Genomic DNA, 16,092 nt, shown 5'->3' on the forward strand with positions numbered 1-16,092 from the left:
TTGCTCTACAAAGCAGAAAGATCTCTGGCTCTCACTCCTCCTCTGGTCAGTTCTGAGTCAGAGAGAGACCATTTTGATTTTTCAGAGAGGGGGAATTTTAATTAAAGCTTTGAAGCAGCTTCTAATCGATTTCTGATCCAAGAGTTTACAGAGTAATGTCCATTGGTCTTCGGGTCAGAAAGAGGAGCCGCATCTTACAGCCCACACTAGTTCTATAATAAAGCAAAAGAGAATGGAGCCCCCCCTATTTACTATGGTAACCAGATTTAGCGGACAGCAGGAGTAATCTTGAAATGAAAGCATTTAATAAGACCTGTTTTTTGAAAACTGTTTTTGATATTTTATCATATTCTTGGGGTGTTTTCCTGTTGATGGAGGAGACATGCAAAGAAAATTAAAATTAAAATTGCTTAAATGAGTATTTCTTTACTCAGGAGCAGACAAAAAAAAAAAAACAGTTTAAAAAAAATAATTACAAAGAAAATACTCAAAAAGCACCCCGCTCCACTCCATTTTGATTGCAGACAAATAGATTCATGTTTGTTGTCGTCATCTGAGTTGGCGTCTGGCTCAAAACTGTACGGCTGGATAGCTTCAACATTGCTCGCCATTTTGTTGTAGGGGCGAGGTCGCCTCACACCAACTGTCCTGCCCACAGTCAGTGTGAGTCTTTATGTTTTTTTGACCTGTTTACCTTATCAGCTGCATGTCGGTGAAAAGTCTGGCTGTCATCACAGAAAGAATAAAATCCCAACAATGCTTTTGACACAAATTCTAGTCATAAACAAAAGAACAATTTAATAATATTCCGAAACACCTGCAGCAACTGTGTGTCTGTTTAAAGAGACATTTTGTGGAAGTTCTTGAACAAGTTTAAATCTAAAGTAGCAGCCCATAAACAGCCGGCAGTCATGGTCTAGAAAACGCATTTTTACTCCTCATATTTGTGCTTTCATTCATTCTGATTTGACTTTGAGACAATGGCCATCGGTAAAAAAAAAAGCATTGAAAGCTTTGCCTTCTGGTTTGGCTCTCCTTTCATCTTCCTTTTTATGCTGTGACTATTTCCATAAGTCATTTTCTTAACTTGATCTGTTTCTAAAGAACCTTGTAGCAAAACAAACACACTTGCAAGTTAAGCCATCATTATCATTTCCCTCAGGATGATGGAAACAGACTTAGAAATAAGAATATTAATGAAAAAAGGAGGAAATGAATTCCAGACTGAGGGAGGAATATGCTCAGTGTTCACAGTAACGTGTTCTGCAGCTGTTGCTCCTTCTCCTTGTGGAGCTCAATAAGGCCATCACCACAGGGATTTCAAGTGAGCAACTGGCGCTGCGAAAAATGCCATGATGAGTTTCCCTTAATGAGCTACCAGTTTGTTTTGCAGGGGTACACCAAGTCACTTACCCCAACACGCTCTAACACTTGATGCATTCCTGCTCTGTGCTTACAGGTGCAGAGAAAGCCAAAGGCCAAAGCCATATTGTTTTTCAATATCAGCACAATAAATAACATAGGAGCGCGTTAAATCTGATTTAATTGCATTATTCTAATTCATAAATCATGTCGACGCAGAAACACACACTTGAATGTATAAACACAAGGATAATTTCTGTCTGTTTATCTCCACTGAGCCAATGACAATCAACAAGCTGCAGACAAACAGAAAAACACACTCTGGCCACTTCACACTCACAACAGAACAATAGCAGCTAACAGCTTTATGTAGGTCTTGCTGCACAGCATCCAGATTGTTCCATTGGCTTAAATGAATAAACAAACTGACAAAAGGTGTGTGTACATGAAAAATGACAATCAACTTGGCTATTGTTAATAGATCTTGTCATTGTCAGCCATGTTGGCTCAGTGACACTTTCTATGTCAAGGTTGGTGTCAGATTTTTTAACTTTGGTTCAAACTGAGATATTAGCCTCCAGCTAGCTTTCCTGCCTTATCTGCTAATGATTACCTGGATCAGGTGTGTTTAGCCGATATGGAGCTTCAATTGCAGGTTAATTGGAAAACATGTTGGACACTGGATTTTACCGTGCAAGGTGGGGTCAGTATTCTTGAATCCAACTCAACTTTACTAAAAATACTGTAATACTTCAGCTTTTCTTTTTCTATTTTATTTGTTTGTTTCTGTGTTTGTTTTTATGAGGGTTTATCTTATTCTTTTATTGCATATATGGGGAATTGTGTTCTATATTTTTATGAACAGCACTTTGAACTGTTTCTTTTAACATAAAAGGTGCTATATACATCAAATGAATTTGAATTTAATATTAATATCATATACTAACACCAGAGGAACAACAAACTCTAGTAACATCATCTGACAATTAATTTTATGAATATTTTGCGAGTATGCTGGGTTTGTGGGATTTACCTGTTGCGATAAAACCATATTTTAAGCAGAACTCCTTAGCTTAGCCAACAATTTAAAAAAATATATTATTTAAGTAATTTCTTTCTGTTCTTCTGTTCCTGCTCTGATCCCTTATCCATTTGCAAAGAAACCACTTAGGATTTTCTTGTGTTGCACTTCGCCAGACGAGTTTTAGCGTTCAAGTGTCTGACATGTCGTCTTCAAAACGAAACAATTTTTCAAAATAAAAGATCATTCAGACGTAGTTATTTTGCTCCCCTGACTAAACTTTACTGCTCAAGTGTTCGAAGGCGTAGCTGGGAGAATCTGGTTATTTTTCAAAGGAAAAGATTTTTCAAAATAAAAGATTGTCAAGACTCCTTTATTTTGGGACCCCTGCTATAGAGGGTGCTTATTTTGTACTTAAAAAAAAAAAATCAATGGTATATGGGGACACACTCCAATGAAAACTGACCTATAACCTAGAAAACAAAACAAATTTTTTTTAATTTTTGTTTAAAAACATAATCAGAATGAAAAGTTGGTCAGAGTGGGGCTTTAAGAGTTAAGGCGTTGTATCATTGATACTTAATCATCAGTATCAGTCAGTGAGAACTGAAAACAATCAAGCAATGTAGAAATACTAAAAACGTGGTTGAAATGAGAGGTAACAAACACATAAACCCAACACATGCAACAAAACAAAACCAAACCACTTAGTAGACTTTATTTAGGACAATGATGCAATGCTCAACTCTGGGAACAAAGAAAAACATGCGTATAGGGAGTGTTCACACACATATACACATAAAACCCCACATAAAGATTCATTTTTAAATACCCAAGTATGAGGAATTTAAAGAGACAGGCGTGACTGATCAAAGACGATGACTTGGAGCTACTGTAGGAAGAAGGAGACAAAATAAAAGCTTAAACCATCATTAAAGACAAATGTAACAACAAACTCAAAGTAAAACAGACTTATTATTGTAATTTTAATATTTTAAAGTTATTTTGAAATTCTAGCATGGTCAAAATACAAAACCACAGGCTTTATGAAATACTATATATGTGGTAAAACCAAGGCTTTGTATTCTGTATTTGAAGCAATTTATGATCCAATGAGAACACACATTAAATAAAGATGATTGAAACTCTAACATTTTTAAGCCAAGTTATGTGTATCATTGACTGTATAAGAAAACTGGACTGAGTCAGTGTGATGTCATCCATAGAAAATGACAAAATTAAGTCAATGCAGTTGCGATTATTTTGCAATATGGATGTCGCCATATTAGAACCAGACAACGTCAATAGGCAGTGATAAGATTGTTGGAAGTCCCCACCCCTCCACTGAAAGCGAGCTCAGGAGAATCTGTCATATACATACTTTTATTGAGGCATCTGATTGGTCAATTTATAACTTGAATAACTGACACTACAAAAAAAAATCTGGATTAAATTCTGGATTATCAAGATCATGTTAAAAAAAAGGTAGCAGAGGTAGAAGGGTTACTTTTACAGATATGATGACTGAGTAATAGCTGATAAAGCTGTCAAATAGTGATAGCTAGCATTTCCTGTTTGGAATGCTGGGGAGAGGGGTCATTCAGTCCAGTTCTCATATATAGTCAATGATACTCGTATACTGGGGTTTTAGCACAGTTCATGAATGCATGGCTGCAGCTTTTTCTATTTTATACACATGCTTTAATGCTGATGTCTCGGTTTTATATGTGCTGTTGCCCACTTTGAAACCTTTTTGCAAGCTAAAAGGTTTTTGTTATTCAAATTCTTTATCGTTTTTTTCCTGTTTAGCCGGAATATTGCAAAAATTAAAATAGAGCCGACTTCATAGACCTGAAAAAGACCTTGTGCTTACCTTCAGATCCCCTCCTGGATACTGTGAGACTTTTGTTCTGAACAACTCTTCGTCTGTGTGCTGCCGATAACAGAAGTGTTATTGGTGATTTTCGACACACGGCTCGTCAAAGAAATGAAAGTGCAAGGGAATAGAAAGGAGCGAGGGTTGTTTTGAGGGTTGTTGTCATAGCAACTGTTAGAAAAACCTATGAAATAGGATAAGTATTGGTGCGACGGCATTGGAAATGTCAGTGGACATGGTTGATAATGTGAGGGTTCTACTCCAATAGGCTTGACAGCTGATGTCAGTTTTCAGTGCAGGCCCAAAGATCCTGGTGTCACTGTGAAAGTTACCTATAGATGGCAAAGAAATACATTTATACAGGAAAAGATAAAGGAGTGAAAGTCAGAAAAAGTAGCAGAAAGCGTTCAGGGAGGTTTTGATATACAAATATCAACTGGAACAGATTTCAAGAAAGAAAAGAGAAAGATTTCTAAATTATTTAGGTATAAAGTGTACACAGATAAATGGGACTCTATAGAATAGGTAGAGTGAGTTGGCAAGAAAGACTGCACTGAAAATGTCACATTAACATGCAATAAGAGTGAACTAAGGAATCCTTAATTAGGCTGCCCTTTGAGAAGGAGGATTCTGTCTGTGATCCTGTTAAAAAGACTAATAGTCTGAATACGCTGCACTTGGCTTTAGACCTTTGAACAGTTTATTAAAATACCTGTGGATTTTAGTAAATGGTATGTATATTATTCTATGTTGATTCTGCCTCTTATTGTGTAAACAGCCACCTTGAAACAGTATTTTGCTTGGTTTAGTTCCCTCATGTCAGGCAAATTTCTGCTTTTTCGCAGTTGGCAGTGTTCATTAATAATGTAGTAAATATGGTAATGTTTTATCAGGGCTGACAGTCTCTTGTCTTTGTGCTCTTTAATAGCATCTATGTTGACAGAAAGGCACCTGCCCTCTGCTAGACGCTGCTCTTTATTAAAGTCAGACAAAAACAAATTCAGAAAAGAAACGTGCCAGCTCTGACACCTTCTGAAATGCTTCGTTTTTCACGGAACACGAGAAATTCAATGTCATCCCTGACTCCACTAAAATAAAATGTGTTGCCCCTTCTTCCGTCAGGTTCTAAGCAACTTCCAGACCTGTTTTCTACATTGGATAGACATGTAAATACCAAAAGGTCACCTAAAAAGGTTTTATCTTCTTAACCCATTATCATTAGCGCTTTAGCTCATTCCTTCTACAATCGTAACTCTTAAACCGTTCACGCAAATAATGTAATTCCAGCTGAAACTGAAGTGGGTTAAAGTGCAATGCAATACTTTATATTAGTCGTGTGTTGTATATCGATGCAAAGTCAATATGAAACATTTTTTTTGTTACGTTAAACACTGAATAACCACAATTAAGAATTTAGAAAAAAAAGAATTGACTTCAAAGTTTCAAAGCATTTCTGTAAATAAGTGAAGTTGAACACATTAACAAGTATATTAAATTAAAAATCTCCTGTGAGGCTGAATAAATGCTTCTCCATTAGATTGGATTTGAATTGATCTTAATATATCAACTTTTTTCTGATTTCAATAGTAATATTTTAAGTGCTCTCACTCATTATTTAGCTGAGCTTCAAACATTCACTTATTCAAATCCTTAATTCATTTGTACTTATTTTTCATTATTTTTCTTTTGTTACAGAATCAAAAAGAATGCCTTTGTCAGTCTTTAGACTTCAAAACACACTTGTTGAAAACACAAGACATTAATATTTTTAATATTATAACAGGTTTCTGCATTGCTGCACTAATTTGTAACCACTCCAACCCCCACCCCCAAATGGCTTTGTTTTTTATTTCATTTGTATTTGAAGAATACTAGTACTTTGAAGATATTTGAGACTGTGATAAAACAAGCAAGCTTGACGGATGCGGTACAGCAGCACACATTAGAGTTGATGCAGCAAACTTTGTGTTTCTGTTGTGCTGCTTAGCAGTAACATCACGGCCAAATCCGAAGGCTTCCCCTATCCCTAAGGCTTCTCATTTAGCCTTCCAAGTGGAGAGATATGGAATAATAGTTTGCTCAAATCTGGACATTACTACCGCTCAATGACATGAATAACTGCTGGTCATCTACATTAGCACGTTTCTGTCAGGGCTCCTAAAACACAAAACATCAGTTTTATAACTTTAAAAAGTCATGCAAACATAGGCAAAAACCATGGGAGCAATGACAAGGTGGCATAACAGAACAGAAGAACTGACAAGGAAGAATAGAAATCCAGACACTTAAATAGACTGATGGTAATTAATTTAAAGTAAGACAGCTGTGGATCCCGACAAACCTGAAACTGTTGTGACCGAGGATACATGGATTCACACTCCTCACAGTACCCCTCCCCAAAAGGGCAGATTCCAGATGCCCAAAAAAAAAAAACACTTGGCAGGAGGGGACATGGAGAAATAAAACAAAAACATGTCCAAAAACATTTAGGGTTCCTGCAGCCAGACAAATGTGAGGGGTATCAGAACCCCTCCTCAAGAAAATGTACCAGAAGGAGCGGTCCCAGAGACTCTCCCCAGAGACAGGAAAGATGAATGGGAGCAGTCCTGGCGACCCAACTCTGAAGCAGGCGATATAGTCAAGAGGGAAGAGCGGGAACCATCTTCAGGGACAGGAAACATGAAGGAGCAGTCCCGGCGACCCTCTGCAGGAACATGAATCTTGAAGAATGTTCCCCAACATTCCCCCTCAGGAACAGATGCAATGGATGTGGCTTGACATGACTTCATATGGCAGCAGGAAAACCCATCTGGCATGGCCTGGCATGGCCTGGCTTGGAGTGACGTGGACTCCAGTGGAAGAAAACCCTGCCACTGCAGCAAAAATTTCACAAAAATTCCACAGCCTTCACAACTTTTGGACACCAATATAGCTCCAAATGCCCCTATAATTGGAGCAATAGCCAGAGGATTAGGATTTGGCCCAAAAGTTCTTGAATTTGAAAGAATATTAAGAAAATTGTTGGTTATTAGATTTGTGGAACTGTTTCTTGTTCCCAAATGATACAAACAGCAGTGGATGCACTTTGTTATTCACACACAAATGGGATAGTACAGATTTGAGGGCAAAACTCCCATTGAAGCCACAAAATTGCTTCTTAAGTCAGAATGTCTTTCAATTTACCTTAAGTCTGCTGCAAAAAAAAGTCATAAATGTGTTGGGTCTGTGTTTGTTAGTAAGAGAGAAAAGTTTTTTTTTCATCATGACTATTTTGACCTAATCATGTTCTCTTTAACACATATAAGGAATAGAAGGCGAATCTCAAGTACACCAGGTTTGCCATTCCATCACAGGGGAACACATTCACACCTGAGGCACAATTTAGAATCACCAATCAACCTCTGAAGCATGCTTTTGGACTGTGGGAGGAAGCTGGAGTGCCTGGAGAAAACCCACACATGCACGAGGAGAACATGCAAATTCCACACAGCAACGTCCCAGCTGGGATTTGAACCAGGACCTCTTTTTTCTCTTATTCAACACTGCAGCTGAAAATCAAACCTATAAATCACTGTAAAGGTTTGTCGTGGGTAAATTTTCTGTTACACTTCTCGACACTCATTGCAGTAACAAAAATGTCACTGAGATTACGGCAATGTTTGAAAGTGTGACTTTGGCCTTTCAGAGAAAAAAACGTCTTTGCCTCTCTTGTGCTAATCCATAAGTTTGTATAAACAAATTTTATTTCTTTTAAATCCAGTCATTTGAAAAAGCTCTTCAAGTTGTTTTCTTTATCTTTCTTTATATGTGTGTGGGTGTTTAGATGCTTCCACACAGCATCCAATTAAATAAAAAAACGTGGTGCTTTGATATGAAACATGTGTCCAGAACAACCAACAAAGAGGAACTTGCAAGGGAAAAGCAGCAGTTAGTTCAAATGATTCATAAAATCTTTTGGTTTTGATGCAAGAACTAGAAAAGCTGTCTCATGCATGCCAAAGATCAGGGATTTTTTTTTAAATGTTATCATTGTGATCGGTTGGTTCTCTAAAAGCTACTCTGGTCAACTTTAAAAGCATTCTCAGGGGATTTTTAATTGTGATTATGCTGTGTGTATCTGAAAAAAATCTGTTCCCTTTTCATTGTCATAGTTTCTGCAGAGTGGCAGGATATACATTTAGAATTTCATGAAAGCAGAACCGTTGTTGCTAAGAGCTTTCTGTGTTCACACTCTCCCTCTAGCTCACAGTCCCTCACAACCCCAACTTAACATTACCGGTGTAATAATAAAAAGTGAGGAAAAACAATGTTGTCTACAAGTGGATGCATCAGAATGGAGCCTGTGAGTATTTACTATGCAACAAAATGTTATTTTACAAGCTGCATTTTTTTATCCTAATTCTCAAAGATTTGAAAAAAGAAATGCTCAGAAATATAATGCAAGCTTAACTGTGATATACGTCCTACAACATGAGAAAAATGCCACAAGAACATGTTAAAATACCAAAAACACACTTTTCATCAGAGTGGGCTTTTATTTTAAACATAAAAAGGATGAAATGAGTATAAACTGAATTGCGATGCGGACAGAACAGAGGTGGTAGTAGGGTGTAGATTCTACAAAAGTGCACTTGAACACCGCTTCTTTACTGTGTTTCCACTCCTTCAAAACTGACCAACTCACAATGTTAAAGCCATTTAATATTCAGAGCTAGTTGATGAGGGATGTAGTCAGGATCAGATGAATTTAGAAGGCAATCCTCTACATGGAATTTACACATTTACAAAAATGTTGGAAGTGAGCGCACACTCTTTTATTTTTTTTGAGCAAATATAGTTATTCTGGCTTTCAACCTTCACATTGAGTATAAACCTGGAGGATGGTTGTTGGCTACTTTGCATACTTTGCTTTGCTGCTCTGCTGAGTTGTGAGTAGAAATCAACGGGGAGTGAAAGATCCATTGTGCGTAGTGCCGATAGCGCTCAGTCACGATGCAATTTACCATAGTTCAAAACCAAGGTAACCTCAAAGCTCTGATAGAAGAAATGCAGAAAAAAACATTCAACTAAAGCAGAAAGGGAAATTATTTAGGGTTGCCATAATCAAATCTGGCTGACGACCTGTCCAGGGTGTACCCCACCTCTGCCCAACATCAGGTTAACAGGACTTAGCTCACACTCACAGCAGGACTTAGTTGATGATCTCAAAGCAGCTTTGACCACAGTCACCAAGAAAACTATTAGTAATTCTTTATGCTGCAACAGTTTACCATCTTACAATGCTTCTAAATAATCCTGCTTAAGAAGACACATGTGCAGACCCACCTGGAGTTTGACCACAAACATCTTCATGATTTAGAGTCAGATGAGACCAAATTAGTGCTCTTTGGGTTTTGAGGAAAAGAAACTACAAGAATACCATCCCCTCTGTCAAGCATGGAGGTGGAAACATTATGATTTGGGGTTTAGGGCTACTTTACCATGTAGATGGAAATATGCTGTCCTAAGAAGCCCAATGTATCATATATGTAACATCAAATCCTGACTGGACATGTAGACTTATAATTAGTTGGTGAGTGACCTTCCAACAGGATAAGGCAACAAATGAATGGCTGAAGTAGAAAACGCAGATCAAGGTCATGGAGTGGCCCAGCCAGTCACTGGACCTCAATTCTAAAGAAAACCTATAGAGAGAGCTAAAGTTCAGAGTTGCTAAGCAATAGCCACCAAATCTAAATGATTTAGAAGTCATTTGCAAATCAGAGTGGACCACAATTCTTCTGATATATGCAGAAACCTGACCATCAACTAAAGGAAACACTAACACGAAAAATATGAACTTATTTGGTGCTTTTAGAATTTTGACTTACGGAACAGCCTGATATTGAGGAATTAGTGTTGGTTCTTGGGCAATAAACCCACATACAAGTTTTACAACCTCACTTTGTAACATTTCTAATTTTGACAATGTTACTAAGACCGTTCAACAAAATGTGTGAGTTTGAAGTCAACTTCTATTCAAAAAAATCCTCCAAGGTGTTTCACTGCAGGACGGGTGATTAAAGTAATGCCATACAGGGGAATTATGTTTCTGAAAGACTTCCAAAAGCAACAACAACAAAATAACCCTCAGTCTTATCTGAATTTAGCAGAAGAACATTGGAAGTCATCCAAGCCTTTATATCTTTAAGACTTGCTTCAAGTCTTTTTCATCTGAGAAGCATGCACAGATGTACAAAGGAATAATTGGGCAGAACTCCTGGTAGGTTTCAAAGCTTATTTGAATTTTTCTGCAAAGAAAATCTTGAAAAAATATAGCAAACTAAACTTCTGTCTGCTCAGGTGAAGGCGAAAACAGCAGTGAAAAGGTCGAGTCTCTCAGGTGCAGCAGGTAGCTGGTGAGATCCAGGCTTTTGAATGAACTCTATTTTAACTGTAGTCATTTTCAGCTCAGCGTGACGCAGTTTAACAAAGAAAATAGGAGATTTTCCTCCACCTCGCCGTCTCTGCGTGAATGAATGTCTTTGTTTCTGTTTGCTGCTGGATTCATCGCTGCATCCATCGGGTTCAGTTTGTGAGGTTTCTGAGCTTCTCAGGAGCTCAGAGCAGCAAAACTGAAGTTTCAAACCCCAATTCAGTAACATCAAATCTCACTGATTTAATGTTACCGATTCTCCTATGCAGGAGAAGCACTATGTGCCAGTTTGTAGGGTAAATAATATAAATGTAGCAACGATAAAGGATAAGGATTGGATTTAGTCTTGTGTTAGGGTGGGCACCGACATGTTTTAGTTTTTAAGTGCATAAAAGAATTACTGTAAATTATTTCATTCCATCAAGGTTTTTTGACTTTGACCAGAACCCCATTGAAGTAAATATATATATATATTATCTGGTGCGCACCAGTTAGTAACCAGATTTTTTTTTTTTTTTTAGTTCAATTTTATGTAAAAAAAAAAAAAAAAAACAGTTTCTGGTAGCTAACTGCTGGTGCAGACCAAATAGTAAATGGTGTGCACCAGTTAGTTACCAGATTAATTTTCCTTTTACATCAATTTTATGGAGCCCCTGAAGAGACATTGAAGGGAAAAAAAAGAAAGTAAAGAAACAGAAACAGTTTCTGGTTAATAACTGGTGCGTACCAGCTACTAACCATATTTTTTTTCTAAAAATTTAAGTAAAAAAACAAAAACATTTTTGGTTTGTGAATGGTGTGGACCAGCAAAAACTGCTGCCATTCAATGCACGCTAAATGGTAAACAAATCAAACTTTGACCTATCAGAAACTCTGATTTGGTAGTGATGTGTGGATGCAGTTTTTTTTAAAATTGATAGCGGTCGAGAAATTAATAACTGCAGTTGCATGGAGCAAGATTTGTGAGATTTGCACCTGTTCAACATATTGCACCTCACCTCTTCCTATTGTGATCAAGTCAAATCGAATCAAGCTTCATTTATAGAGCATGTTTCCAACAAGAATAGCTCAAAGTGCTTCACATTAAAAACCTTTTCAGACCTAACAGTCAAAGAGCAAGATTAAAAAAATAATAAATAAATAATAACAATAATAGTAATCACAAACGCGCATACTTGAACGCCTGTCACTTGTGCAGAGTGAAAGTAGCATAAAGCTGTGTGGCAGAACAATGTGTACAAATGCTATTTTCTTCCCTTTAAGTGTCATAGAGAATCTCAGGTTTTTAATATCATGATCTCTGATTAGTTTTTGCTTCCCAGGCAGTTTGCTATCAATGATTTTAGATGTTAGACCTCAAACAGAGAGTTTTTGATTAGTTTTGGAGAGACAACCAATTAGAAAAAAAGAACCAGCAGAGAAGAAAACTTGTTTTGCTTGTTTCCCACAAAACTCCCAAATTAGATTTTTTTAAAGAATTTCTGGACTTAAAAACAACAAAATTAATGAAATTAATGTTAAGATAAAAACAGTCAAACAGCACATGTCTACTTCTAGCATTAAATCACTGAAATTTACTTTGTGCATTATTTTACAGTTATAGACAATAAAAAAACAAGTTTAATGAAAACAACAAATGTGTTTTATAACTAATAAAAACTCATAGCTAAGATCAAGGTGGTGCATTGCATCCCGAGTTAATATTTTCCTCTTCAGCCCCAGCAGCCAAACTGTCAACACCTACAATATTTAATGAAAGCAGCATCTTTGCACCTCCTGAAATCAGTCAGAAAACCAAGGCAGAACAGAGGAGACCAATGAATCCCAAAGACAAATAAGAGTCACCTTCAATTTTAATAAGTCAGCAGCCAATTTTCAAACAGAGACACAGTAGAAAAGGATGAACTTGACTAATACTGCCATACAACAGAAGAAGGGTAATAGATCAGATATGGTCATTGATTTCACAGTTTTTCAGAACTCTTTTATAAATTGTCTTTACTAGGATCCAAAATGGCATTCACAGTTTTCCCATCTTTTTTTTTTAATCTGCTAATTTCGACCAAACTAGTTGTATTGTGATGAAAACACTGGGAATTCTTTTTCTTGTATGTGATTGTCTTGATACTCACGATTATGCAGATGAGTGTAATTTGCTCTGACATAATTGCGACATGAGGTCATTTGATTTTGTACAGACAAGCCTACGTGATGTGACATATACAAAGGGGGAGGAGCAGTCATCACAAATAAACAACTTATGATGAAAAAAAAATAATAACAATAATAGTATTAAACAATTTCAAGTCCTCACGTTATGAATGATCATGATAATAATTAGACGGACTTGTCTCCAAGCTCACAGGTTTTTAATTTATCTACACTTTCTGAGTCTGTATACCAGATCAGAAACATAATCCTCGCCTTTAACAACGTCATGCACAGATCTGCTTCCTGGAGACTGAAAAACAAACTAAATCAAAACCAGAAAACATAAAAAATTAAATAAAAACAACACTTTACAAGATGTTACTACACATAGTATCAACAAATCAAACTCTACTTTTATATACAATAAAAGACTGGTTGAAACTCCTGCTCTAGAATCTAGATCTGCCTGCCCGTGTTGAGGAGAATACATACAATCTGGGGGGAAAAGTTAGAAAAGGAGTTCAAAAAGTACAAAAAAATGCTTTAGTAAAACAATAAAAAAACATTAAAATGTTAGATTTTGCACTGACATAGAAATGGGAAATGAGTATTAACTTAAATACAGACAAAAAACAAAAAAAGCAACAAAACCATGTTCACAATTCCCCCTTTTGAGCATGGTGTTAATTTGTCGTGGCAAAACGTGTCTGGAAAAATTGTTGCTTGACTCTCTCAGAACGGTCACTGCGGCTGAGTCCACTATTCTATTTTAATGTGGAGATGTACAAATAAACAACAGCCACATGTTTGTGTCCTCACCCCTTCTTCCTTTTCCTCCTTCCGTTTTCTGAAGGCATTCAGGTGAGTTTCTCTGCAGTTTGTTGAAAACACCCCGTACCTCTTATGCAGTGTTCTTAATTGCATTCTCGTTAAGCTTTTCCATGTAGTTTCTAAGATCCTTTGAGTCCCCGAGCTCAATGTCTGGACAGACCCATTTTATCTCGCTGGTCTGCACCAGCGCTAGTGGGCTGAGTACTGGACATCCATTACTGGACTTTACGTTTGAGAAAGTAGTGAACTTCACCCTCTTTCTCTTGGTGGTGGGTGAGTTAAGTGACTCACTCCGGTGATCCTTTCCACTCGAGCCACATCCACCTCCGCTGGCGCGGCCGTGCTGCACGCCCCCATTTAATAATTGACTACCCTCCTCCAGCGTTCCGCTCAGCTCCTCCTGCTGCTGCTGCAGGCACAGCCCCTCTTCTTGTCCGAGCCAGACCCAGTCATGGGCATGAGGCATCGTCTCCGGGGCCTCCAGAGACATCTGTTTGTTGCGGTATTTGTACGCATAAGAGATGCAGTTGATAAGAAAAACCAAAATGGCCAGGCAAAAGACCCCCAGCAGTGCGTACATTCCGATCTCCAAATCCGTCAGGCCTCGTCGTGACGGCAGCAAGTCCTCGTCGGTGCTGCGGCTTCGGGGGAGCTCGGCTTGGTTTGGGTATTCAGGAAACTGGTTTGGGACTCTTGCCCCTCTGTCTGCCGATAAACGGCCCCCATTGGGCTTCATTGGAACCTGGCCTCTAATGGTAGTGGCTCCACGGTTTATCAATCCAGTCTCCATGTCAGATATAGATCCACCGTAATACGGAGGATCTGGACGTGTTCTTCTGTCTCCGGGTTGTCTGTATCGCTCCTCCGATTGACCGAACCTCACCTGAACATTTACTATGCCGGTGGCCAAAGTCGTACGCCGTTTGCCCTTCTGACAGACCTCTGATGAGCTCATTTCAACACGCACAAGCAAACCTTGACCTTCCCCCTTGGCTACGACAATGGGCCACTTCCACACTTCACTGCGCTGCACTTCCACCACCTGTTCGTCCAAAGAGGCGGCTGCCAGGGTAAAATGAGCTGCGTTGTAGTTGTCCAGTGGAGTCATGGATCCATCACTAAACTGGAGCCAAGAACTGATGAGAGCCTCCTGTGGAAACAGACACAGAGCCAAACTCAAATTGGTAAAACAGCAGTGAAACAGAGGGAATCGCTGAAAATGACTAACTAAAAAATTCAATTTCAATGCGAAAGGACCTAAAAAAAAAAAAAAAAAAACTCTGGAAAACACAACACAGAGACACGGGGGGAAAAAGTCGGTTTCTATTGCAGAAAAAAGGTTAATTATAACAAATGGATGGACTGGATTTTTGCCTGAGAGCAAAATATTATTTTAGACTTCAGCCTTCATTGGAAAATATAATTATAGTAATAACAGAACAGTTATGTGGGTGGAGATTGTAATCAAGGTGAAAGCTTTGCTTTATAAGGTGTGTCAGTTAGAAAAAATCCAGTGAGTAGAACAAACTCCCTAATAATCTTGACTCTAGCTAGCTAAAGGTATCCTAAAACAACTCACACCCCTCTGAGAGTAATGCAAATTACTCATTACTCTGAATATTCGTCAATCTATCTGTCCATCCGATTGTAGCAGGATGAAATGCGCTGCACCTGCTACACAGGTGTTGGCAATCCTCTCAATTGCCAAAAGGGTGTGGTGGAGCCAATAAAAGGGCAGAGTTGCTTTGTGCTTGCACACTGCACTCTGAAGAGGGGACGCCGCAATGTGCTACAGGTTCCAGGCCCAGTCAGTGGGGCACCTGAAACCTGGTGACGGACCTGTAGCACCAGGGTCCCCTCTCCACCGCACCTGGAGAGCATGTGATTTGGCAGGATAGATGGGTCAGACTGTGAGCCCCTGCTGCTTTGCCTGGTTTGCCTACTTTGCCTGTTTTTTATCTTGTTGGTTTCTGCTCCTGTGCGGTGCGGCCAAACTGAAGCCCTGCCTGGACACCCCCTCCCCGTCAGCGGCTTCAGGCCTCCGGCTCGCCCTCCCCGTCAGCGGCTTCAGGCCTCCGGCTCGCCCTCCCCGTCAGCGGCTTCAGGCCTCCGGCTCGCCCTCCCCGTCAGCGGCTTCAGGCCTCCGGCTCGCCCTCCCCTTCAGCGGCTTCAGGCTTCTGGCGCACCTCTGGACTTTATGGACGGTTGCCTTTTTATTCTTATAACTTTTATTAAACTTTGTTCAGGTGTGAGTGGGAAGGTGTGCATGGTTGCCCTACTTACTGGTTTTATTCTCTTTTCAGGGAAGTGCTTGGCAGAGCGTGTTGGCCGACGACGGTGGAGGCTTGTTGTTTCCTGGTGTGGGTCCATTCCCTTTCACGTGTGTGTGTGTGCATGTCACTGTGGGGTGAAATCCATTTGTTGTTTCATTTTGTT

At 38.8% G+C, this 16,092-nt stretch overlaps 1 protein-coding gene across 1 annotated transcript in view; it reads right to left on the reverse strand.

Moving 5' to 3' along the window:
* Positions 1-12,509: 12,509 nt before the first annotated feature.
* si:dkey-112m2.1 (transmembrane protein 132C) overlaps positions 12,510-16,092 on the reverse strand; it is a 213,916-nt gene continuing 210,333 nt past the window's right edge. The window contains exon 10 of the mRNA XM_024257731.2: positions 12,510-14,806. Within this exon, the coding sequence (XP_024113499.1) occupies positions 13,727-14,806 (1,080 nt within the window). The 3' untranslated portion in view covers positions 12,510-13,726. The remainder of the gene's footprint in view (positions 14,807-16,092) is intronic.

This window comes from Oryzias melastigma, linkage group LG12 (assembly GCF_002922805.2).
Source record: "Oryzias melastigma strain HK-1 linkage group LG12, ASM292280v2, whole genome shotgun sequence".
NCBI lineage: Eukaryota > Metazoa > Chordata > Actinopteri > Beloniformes > Adrianichthyidae > Oryzias > Oryzias melastigma.